General features: G+C 34.2%; 1 protein-coding gene across 1 annotated transcript; it reads left to right on the forward strand.

The window, feature by feature from the left end:
• Positions 1 to 6719: 6719 nt before the first annotated feature.
• Positions 6720 to 10489, forward strand: LOC100255621 (bifunctional protein FolD 2). The gene is made up of 5 exons (XM_010653863.3): positions 6720 to 7916; positions 8062 to 8245; positions 8913 to 9070; positions 9257 to 9469; positions 10123 to 10489. The coding sequence occupies exons 1-5, from the start codon at positions 7803 to 7805 to the stop codon at positions 10351 to 10353; spliced, it is 900 nt and encodes a 299-aa protein (XP_010652165.1). The 5' UTR covers positions 6720 to 7802; the 3' UTR covers positions 10354 to 10489.
• Positions 10490 to 11563: the final 1074 nt, after the last annotated feature.

Raw genomic sequence — 11563 nt, forward strand, 5'->3', positions numbered from 1 at the left:
ATGTTCACATCTCGATGCTAGACTCTCCATACTAGATGATAAGGAATACTTCCTCCAAAGTCGGCTCATTCAAATCTCTTTCATAAAAAAATCCAAGAATATAAATTCAAAAATCACCGACGATTGAAGAACCTTTGGGGTATTTTCACAACACATGCCTTTCAAGGCTTTCAAATTAAAAATGGGAAACAGCAAAAAAGGGACGAGAGGTGGTCACGGACGATCTCTAATGTGTACCAAAAGGAAAAGGGTCTGAATCCAACAAGAAATAGTGGGTACATTCAAAATGGAATAAATATCGAACAGAGAAATTTAAGCTTAGTTTATTCAAGAAAATTATTAGTATAAAAGGGGAAAAAAAAGGGCTGAAAAGGCAAAAGAAAATGGTCAGTAGTACATTGATATAAAGTGAAGTGAATGGGGACTGCCATTGTTGTACCATTCATAGTAAAGGAAAAGATCTTAGAAAAAGAGAATCTTATAAAGTCCCAAAGTAAATGCATTCCCTACCTTACTCCATTCATCTACAAGACTACAACACACATTTGAATTTGTGTCATGAAAAATATGAAGTGACTTTTGGCTTCCCCACACCATTTTTCATTTACACATGTAGGAGGATGAAATTTCTTTCATGAGTAATGAATTAGGGTTTCGATGTTGCTATTATGGTTGGTGGTCAGGTTTTTTCTCAATAATTTTCCTTCATAAGTTTTGTTGAATTTGAAATGGAAACGAAAATGAGAAATAAAGTGGGGAACAAGAGAAACACGGGAAAGGAAGGACGAAAGAATGTAATTAGCTTTTAAGGTTTTTAGATTGATGGGACAAAAAAGAAGTCGATGACATTATCATAATCCTTATGATACACAACATAAATATCTTTAATTTTTACTAAATATATTAATTATTATTTCAAAGGTTGTTGGATGGCTGATTTTTGCGGGTTTTGTGGGTCCTTGGTCACAAAAGTTGGTTTTTGTGATGGAAGATGAGATGAATATGGTGACCAAATCACTAGGTGGGAATGTCTTTTAGTACAAGAATTACCATGGTTTTGGTGGGGAATGTCTTTCAAAGCAAGAATTACCGTGGTTTTAGTGGGATGACTAAAGATGATAATGACACTACACTAACAATAGTGACTGGTGGGTTAACCACCAAGCTTGTGTATTAAGTCATGGCTCATGGCTCATGGCTCATGTAAAGCCCACCTAATTCTTCAATTTTTTCTTGGTAAGATTACATCTTGAAGAGACTTGTCCCTCTAGTGGGGGAACTTTTGGTCTTTACCATTTAGTTTACCAAGGCATTGTTCCCTTCCACTTGGCCAATTAAATCATTTGCATTAGACCCCTCAAAAAGATGTTAATTTGATTAAGCTTTTTTAGTTTTTGATAAAACTTAATATTTATTTGTTTAGATAATTTTTAAATTAAAATATACTTAAATCATTTAAGTTATATTAACTCATTAAATTGATTTATTAAAATAATTTTAACTTTAAGTTTTAATGTTAAATAATTTTATCAAATGTAATTAATATACTTAATTACCTCATGTTTGGTAAAACAAACTTAATGACTTAATAAGATTTAGTTATTTAATTAAGATCATTAAAAATAGTAACTATATTTGATAAAATAACTTAATATTATAACTTAAAAGTTCAAAATAAGTTAAAATAATTTAATTATTTTGAATTACAAACATTATATATCTTAATAGTCCACCTCTCTTTTTATCCTTATTTCTTTATTATAATCTTATTATTTAATATTTATTAATGTAAAGATGTAAATTTAATAGTTTAGAAAAAAAATTAAGTTGATTTGGATGGACATACTTAATACTTAAGAGTAAGAATTAGATAATAAATATTAAGTAAAAATATAATTTAAATTAAAGTTGTCTTAAATTATTAAATATTAAGTATTAAGTTATATGTTCTTTTGAAACTTAATAAAAGATTTTGTACTTGATTAATATTGTTAAAAGGGCTTATGACTAAAAAAAGAAAACTGAATATAAACGACCTACTAATATTGTTTCTTGTAAAGTCCTTATTTTGATTTGTACGTAAATTTATTTTATGGTTAATAAAATTTTATAATACCAATTTTCTTATTTTGAAATTATAACTTTAAATGTTTGTGGTATCAATTAATCAGCCCTAGATAATAATTTAAGTGAATGAATAAATTAAGTGTTGGTCTCTTTTTACAAATTGTATAATTACGAATGCAATAGATAGTCTAAATAACGATATCACATAAAACAATAAAAGAATAATAGCTTGAAATAAATAGAGAACGGGATAGAGAGAACATGAACTTAAGATTTTTAAATGGTAGTTTAGTACAACCCAACTTACGTCTGCTCTTTTTAAGTTTCAACCAAGATGAGGGTTCCATTAATCGATAAGGTTTTTTAAGCCAAAGTTTTCAAACTCTTGCACTTGGATTATAGCTTAAAGACACCCCTGTAATTTCTTTTAAAGAATACCTCACTCTTAAAAAAAAAATTCTAACGATACCCAACATTTATACCCTACATAGGAATGACAACAGAGTGGGTTTGGGATGGGTCACCCCTATCCCATTCCCGTCCCAAAATATATGGTTATTTCTCATCCCATCCCAAACCCGGGGTGGGGAGGGTATGCACTCCCATCCCCGGCCCGTCCCGACCCGGATATGTGTATGCACCTTGTGTTGTCCAAAAAGAGGGGAAAACAATGAGTTACAACCTTACATGCACTCGAACTAAGCACCTTGTGTATGCATGTATTTCTTGACTATTGGGCTTTTGGGACTTGACAGCTAGTAAGTTCCACATGAGCAACATACTAAAATGAGAAAAATAAATTAGCAAAAAAACCACACCTTGTTGCTACCATATTACAGATCTACTATACGTTTAGATTCCCCAAATTTTCTGATTAAGCTACAAGTACAGTGATCCCAATAAGAAGGACAATCCCAAATATCACCAACAAATCTCTCATCTTTTGCCTAGAAACTGACAAAGAAACACCCCAAACCAAACAAATCAACATTCGAAAAAAATGCCTAAAACAATTCTTATGAAGAAAATGACATTAACGTAAGCTGATGAGACTGTTAGTAATTGTGAATATGAAATAAACAAGGATGAATCAAGAGGAGATGGAGGAAATGAGATTATTAAATGGATTTTCGGATGGATTATCTGATGGATTTCTGCATTGAGTGGGAGGAACAACAACCCTAACGATAGAGAGGAATGAGAACCCTAAAACGAGAAAGAAAGACCAGAAAGGATCAAAGAAAGCAAATATTTATAGGTGGGAGGTAAACTTGTAATTTCATATTCAAGTCGGGGCGGGACATATTATTACTAAACTTGATCCCACCCCAAACCCGATTCGGGTTTAATAAAAAAAACCTGAACCCGTCTCATTCCCGATTTCTATACTCCCATACCCATTCTAATAGGAGCAGGTGACCTGAAAAACCCGTGAAATTGTCATTCCTAACCCTACACGTAGATTTTACCTCACAAAAACACAAGCAATCTATAGAATCAAATTCTTAGTCTTACAATCTGACTAAATGAATACATATAAAATTAGGATTAAGATGTATTAAAATGTAAGATTTTGAATAACGGTGTTACACTCTCTTGGTAAATGATAATCAATATTAAGTTAGTGGAAAAACAACAACGAGAGTTAGAGGAATTTTATTTTATATATATGTATTAGAGGCAAACTAGCCATTTTGGAGATTTTCCAAAAGCTTTGGTCATTTATCTGATCTATCACTTAGTTAGCCATTATGCATTTAATGTATTGCAAGTAACTGTTGGGAAAACAAAACTAAACACTCGATCAACTGTTTGGTTGAATCACTTCTCTACATAAGGACCTAACTTGAGAAGTATTTGCACAACTTCAATCCATTATATCTTCTTTATCTTAACCCTGATTTGCGAATCGTTTAAAGTGTTGGATTACTGATTTTGTAAACTTTGAAATCATGTATAGCTTGCCTCATAATTTCCACAAGAAGCTATCCAAAATTCAATGTAAATTCATAGTTGATCTTCTTTAACTTTACCCAATCTTGCTTTCTTAATTTTAACGATATCTTTTTTTTTCCTTCCTTTGGATATATTTTCTAAAATGTCTATATCCATTAAATTCAAACGTAATTTTGTTATCATCAACACTAAGATTAAACAAAACTTTGGTTCAATAAATTTGATTTCCACTCCCACTTTAACCCAAGCAAAAAACAAGTACTTATTCTAAATGGGCGTAAACGAACTAGAGTTTCAAGTCCTGACTTGAACTGGAACAGGGGCTACAAACTTGGGCCTTGTATTACAGTTAGTAAGGTTTAGGTCCAGCTCAAACAATAGCTGCCGTTGATTAGACCTGGGCTCAGGGAACGGAAATGTAACAATTATATGGATCTCTGCTGGGCCTGGGCTGACACAATGCAACTTGATGGGCTCAAGCCTGCATGGACTTAAGCACTGTTTGCCTGAAGAGTTCTCCCAACAGACGTACCACGTAAAAGGCAACTTTTCTATATCTATTTTATGATTTTATCCATTTTCCTCGTTGTTGCCGAATAGTAGTACAGCACTAACGTCACATTCTTATTTTGTAAATTTAAGAAAGTTCCCAAAGTGCCCTCGAACCATTTGAGAAATTCCGGAGAATACTCAACAGTCTTATTATGTTTGAGCACTTTATTCTTGACGGTGAAGTGTGGGTGAGAGAAAAGACAGGAGAGTGGAGAAGAATCACGTAAAATATGAATAAAAAAATGCTAAGGATATAACACGGAAGTAAACATGACAAGACAAAATAGAGTGATTGAAGTAGACACCGAATTTTATGACCATTCATGATTCCGAAGAGTCGCACTCTATAACACCTCATAGTCTCCCAAGTAGTAACTCCCATATTCATTCTTCTTCAACCACCACCCTCCCCATTGGTGGACTCCTTGATGGATATTTTCGATCCATTCCCTGCCCACATGTATCATATACATTGGAGGCGGTCTCAACTTAGAAGGGAAAAAAGACAATTTCTATTACTTTTCTTTTTGTAAAGTTTGAAATTATAGTAGTTAGAGATTCAAGATGTAACGATTTGCTCCCAATCGTACTCACGGTTTTAAAACGCGTGTATATGATTATGAGGAGTCCATACTTATATAGCATTAAAAACTTTCATCTATATCTTATATGAGATGTCACAAACACCCTCCATGCAGACACAACGTCTTTTTATATAGCGTCAGGAACTTTCTCCTATATCCGATGTAGGATGTTACAAACACCATATATGCAGACACAATGTTTTCCTTGTATCCCACGAAATTATGAGCCCAAAGAAACGAACACCCTTATAAGGCCAAACAAATCCTCACACCAAAATTGGAGATCAGTTTTGATATCATTTGTAACGACCCGTTTTTAACCGTGTAAATATTGTCCGCTTTTGACCCAAAGGGGCCCTCACGGTTTAAAACGCTTCTAAATGGATACAACGAGTCCATACTTATATAACGTTAGAAACTTTTCCCTTATTCGATGTGGGATATCACACAAGAGACATTATAATAAAATATTTAATTTTTTTTTCAATTTTCTCTCTTAAAAAACTTTCAAAAATTAAAAACTTTTTTTTTTCAAACTTTGTAAAAGCCTTTATACTTATTTGATTAATTATATTTCGAAAGTCAATGATTTTTTTAAAAAAATTATTATAAAAGTCAACTTTTTATAAAAACTTTATTTTTATTTATATGAATTATTTGATATTTAATAAAAAAAATTTATGATATTAATATTGTTCTTAAAATTTGTAATTTTAGTTTTGTCTACAATGAAAAGGAAAATATTTAGTAAGAAAATAATGGTTTTGTGCCATTCTAAGCTTTCTTAGGTTATATCATGACGAGAGAGACCATATCTCTATTTTAATTTGTTTAGAAGTAATGGGATGACGTATGATGCCATGGACCACTAAAAAAATATTCTGTGGATCATCATGCATGGGACAAAGAACAAAAATTAAAAAAAACCCTACGAGAAATTAGATCAAAGTTGCATCACCGTTAAAAATAAGAAGATGATCAAAGCTCGAAAGTAGACAAAAAAATAACAATAATAATAAGAAGAAGAAAAAATGCAAATAATTTGGCATACTAACTTGATTGGGGTGACAATAGGTATTGGTGGGTCCTGATTATGTCAATGTCAAAACTTAATCTAATACGAATAATACTTGTGTAAATAACACAATTTCAAATGTTACCTAATAATTAGGTTGAGTTTGGTTTTATCTTCATTGATGTCCCACATCGAAAGAAAATGTTTCTGACATTATATAAGTATAAATCCTCTTAATCTTATAGGTGTGTTTTAAAATCGTAAAAACTCTTAAACTCAAAGCAGATAATGTTTATAGGATTAAAAATTAATCATTATAAATAATATTAAAATTGATACTCAATCTCGATGTGAGAGTTTGTTTAATCTCGTAAAATGATATTTGTTTATTTGATCCCTTAATCCATTAGACACAATGACGATATATATATTTACGAGTCAATTAATCTATTTATTTAAAAATAAATTTAAAATTCAACTTGAATAAAATTCATGCTATGAAAATTGATCCAAAATTGTTTTAATTTATACCCAATCCAAACCCACAATAAGAAAACATGTTGAATTGATTATTGTGTTGACAAAACCAATCAAACTTTGCCACGCCTAACCCCAATTACTAAAAAGGATGAAAAGAATAGGAATAATTTACAGTAGTTGAAGAACAAAATCAGGTACCGAGCTGACCTGTCATCCACAACCATTACGAATCCAGCCCATCGCAAAAGGACATGTGGGACTATTTTATTGCCCCCTTCATATCACAAAAATGAAAAATCTATACTTTTCCTTCTATAAATCCCCCCACCCACCAACTCCAGCCTTCCAATATCCTATCCTCATCGCCACTTCATTTCTCGAGGATGAAGCCTACACACCTTCCCGGCGATGGTCCTCAGACAACGGTCGGAGAGAGGCTCCGGCTGGCCTATGAGGCGGCCGTCATGGCCGTCGCCCGGAACTGGGCAGTGAAGGGTGGTGGTGTTCCAATTCCTAAAGAAATTGAGAGAAGAAAACACTGCTCAGCTGCCGACGACCCCATTAGAACCATGATGTTCTTGGGGTCTTGGAACCATACCTAGATCAATAACTTCCTTGATATTATCATAAATCACTGGATCTTCAATCCTAAAGTATTCATATCAAAATTGTAATCCTCTGTACTACTCCTCATGTTCAGATGATTGTACCTGTGAATCTGAAGGTATATATATATTAATAAATGAAAGATTTCTATGATTGATGTCAATTATTTTTTTTAATTTTTTTTTTCTGAAGTCTATAATTATTATAATAGTGGGGATAAAAATCTTATATATGGAAGCTTTTAATTAAAAATAGAATTTAAATTTTTAATTTTTTTCTGTCAGAATTAGAATTTGATCTCATTAATTTTATTATTATTATTTTAAAATTTTCTGTGAATTATTGGGTATTTTTATTTTATCATATGAAAATTAAAATTGTTAGAGGAAAATTTTAAAAAAGCCACGTGTAAAGCTCACGTTGATTGGTCACGGAGTTGTGTCCTACCTACTGGTGGGTGGTAGTGGACTGTCTGCGATTCCCAATCTACAGTCAGACCACATAGTTCCACCCAATCTCCAATCTACCCTCTGTTCTGTCCGATGGCGTCGCCGGACGGTCACAAGGCTTCAATCATCGACGGCAAAGCCATCGCTCAGGCGATCCGGTCGGAAATCGCCGAAGAAGTCCGTCATCTCTCCGAGAAGTACGGCAAGGTGTCCAATCTCTCTTTCCCGGTCTAGGGTTTCGTGAAGTGATATCAGTTGTACGATGTTTGTATCAAGTTCAGAGCTTCTTCTAAATGGAGCTCTTGTTACATTTCTTAAAATTATGACACTCTGCTCACTCCATCTTCCCTAGGTTCCGGGGCTGGCGGTGGTCATCGTCGGCAACAGGAAGGATTCGCAGAGCTACGTGAGTATGAAGAGAAAGGCGTGTGCCGAAGTTGGTATTAAGTCTTTTGATGTTGACCTGCCGGAGCAAGTATTGGAGTCTGAATTGATCGGCAAGGTCCATGAGTTAAATGCTCTTCCTGATGTACACGGTTGGTCGGTTATGAATCTCATTGCATATCTTAATATTACACTTCATGTTGATCCGAGATATGATTTGTCCTTTTCCTCTGGAATATTTCTGAGTTTGTCCTGTTTTCCATACTGAATTTGCTCTTGCATAGTTGTCCAATTATTCTGTTGTTATTTTCAAACTCATTTTTCAGTGTTCAAATTCATGCTTTGGTAAGATATTGTGCATAAAATGCAGCATTTCGATTACGGAGACAGATTGGAATGGTGTCATTAGGTGGGATCTGAAAGATGATCTTCACTTGAATATGGAACAGAAAAAGAAAATGCTGACTGCAAATGTCATTTAAACGGAATGGAATCGTTTGGAATTTTATGTACAACATAGTGTGATGACTGTGGAAGTATGAAATGTCCAAGCACGCCTTTAATGTAATCCCATTTCTTGGGGCATTCTTTCTCGAATTGTTTGATTGTGATTTTAATGGAATATTGCTAAAAGTGAATGAGGGCCTGGCCCTTTAATAATCCTCGCTGTTATGATTCGGACAGCTTCTTATTGAGCAACGGTGATAACTCTTTATATGTATATTGATATATATACACCTTCTATGTTTGATATAAGTTAATATCTCTGCAATGGATCTGCTATTGACAGTTTAAATGCATGATTTCCTACATTGACAGGTATACTGGTTCAGCTTCCATTGCCTAAGCATATAAATGAAGAGAAAGTATTAAGTGAAATTAGCCTTGAGAAGGATGTTGATGGTTTTCATCCTCTGAACATTGGCAAGCTTGCCATGAAAGGGAGAGAACCTCTGTTCCTTCCTTGCACTCCTAAGGTACAGTGGCAATCATGAAAGACAGTGCATACGTTTAATCTCAAGGGTTACCTTTTTTAAGTTTTTATTAAGTTGATCGAGCAATTGTTTTTGAAGTACTTATAAATGGTTCTTAGCTAGGTCTACATGTTGCAGATAGCAATTTTATTTTTTTTTGGTTGATCTGGGACAGTATTTTCTATGTAGGGTTGTCTTGAACTTCTATCCAGGAGTGGTATAAGTGTAAAGGGTAAGAAGGCAGTTGTTGTGGGTCGAAGTAATATAGTTGGATTGCCGGTTGCACTACTACTTCTGAAAGCTGATGCCACTGTTACTGTTGTTCATTCACATACTCAAGATCCAGAGAGTATCATTCGAGATGCAGACATTGTTATTGCTGCAGCAGGACAAGCAATGATGGTAACAAGAGACATTTGATTTGCTTTTGTTTATTCCAAAGCTAATTCATGTGCTACCTGGTCTCTCAAGTACTAGTATTTTATTTGATCTCCTTCCAGGATATTACACTTTGATGTTGTTGTTTTTTGTCTCCTTTTGAAGTCTTTAGTTTGCCTGTATCTAGAATGTGCTTCAGGGCACGGATTATCCTATAAATATAACATAGCACAATTCCAATGTTATGGTTGGCATATTCTTGAGCATCCACAACTTACCATGTTCAAATGGCTAAAATGCCAAACGACCTATTATTCACAACCGACAGCATTTACAAATCTAAACATTACTTGGTGTAGGTTTTTGGATGTCAAATAATTGGTCAGGTTATGCTGTCTTAGGCCACATGAAGTGGTGCAACCTTCCTGTATACATGATATATAACATTGTCGATCATACTCCTAGTACATGGTGCATGTTCATACCCACTCTAATAAGCTGCAATTTTTATTTGATGGTCTAATCCTCACTTGCTTATTGAACAAATATGATTCTGTTTCTATTGTAATTCCTTTCTATTTTTGTTTAATTATAATCACTTTCTTGACTGGAATTCACTCTGATTGAACTGGTTAGCAGTGTGACTTACTTGGGCACTTAACATACATAATTTTCAGATTAAGGGCAGCTGGATCAAACCTGGTGCTGCTGTTATTGATGTGGGGACAAATGCTGTTAATGATCCAAGCAAAAAGTCAGGTTATAGGCTTGTAGGAGATGTTGATTTCCAGGAAGCATGTAAGGTAGCTGGATGGGTGACTCCTGTTCCGGGAGGTGTGGGTCCAATGACCGTGGCAATGCTGCTCAAGAATACATTGGATGGTGCAAAGCGCGTGATTGAACAGTAAACACCTTCTCTGTTCAGTTCCTATTAGGACATTTTGTCCACTGTGCAATTGATAAAATTTTCCCTCTAGTAATGCTATTTGGAAGCACATGAAACTATAATCTAATAATAATAAAGCAGTTTAACATTGAATTTTACTTTGCTTGTTAGTAACACCCTAAGCTTTTCTCCTACTATCAGTAGCTGTATGAATGGAATAAGAGCAAGCAAAAACCCGGAGCTTTACTTTTGGATGACCAAACAGTATCGACCTTTGGGCATAAGAGCATCCAAGCATCTAGCTTAGCCCATAAGCCTCCAGTTTAGACTAAGGATACTTTGGATGGTTTTCATCGAGTTTATGTTAGAGAATATATCATAAATAGGGGCTCTTTAAGACATAATGTGGATGTGCATATTTGCTTTTACATAAACTATCTTGTTGTTTCATTTGATTTAAAGGATTCTTACTGGATGAGAACATTTTAAGGGATGCTCCCTCTCTTTCATGATTCGAAAGTAAGAGGAATCCTAAAATCTCCCGGACTAGCATTTGATTATAATTCTATTATTTATTGACTGAATCCATCATGACTCAGATTGTTGGAATCACCACAACACAATTAGTTTTTGGAACACTCTTGAAAGGATGTTTACTACAACTAATCCTGCTCGGGACAATGGAGCTTCGATTCATGCTTCAAAAAACCAAGAAAGGATGCAAGAAGATGATGGATCACATCTTAAAAATCGAAGGCATAGCAAATAATCTTGCTACTATTGGTGGTTTGCTCTCTAGTGGTCACCAATTTGAGTCTCCTCAGGGCTATTGGAGACTTAGCCAAATGTTAACTTCAGGGCCCTGTGGGATTATTTGAGATGCACGGAAGCTGGCCCGGACATCCATGGTTATAAAAAAAAAAAAAATATCTTGCTAGTATTGGTAAGAAAATTAATAACATTGATCACATCTTATATCTTTTAGGTGGATCAGGTTCTGAATATAATCCTTTTGCCGTAACCTTGACAACAAGACTTAACATTAATCTTGAACAAGTTCACAGTCTGTTCCATACCCAAGAAAATTGGCTAGATCAACAAAATTCAATTGATGACAGCAACTTGATTCAAGTAAGTGCCACTATCTATCAGAATGATAACAAAAAGAAAAGGAAAACTCTAGCAACCTTTCTATGGCCATTTTCATCAATCATGTGGTCAAGGAATTCAAC

Source organism: Vitis vinifera, chromosome 7 (genome assembly GCF_030704535.1).
Source record: "Vitis vinifera cultivar Pinot Noir 40024 chromosome 7, ASM3070453v1".
Classification (NCBI taxonomy): Eukaryota; Viridiplantae; Streptophyta; class Magnoliopsida; order Vitales; family Vitaceae; genus Vitis; species Vitis vinifera.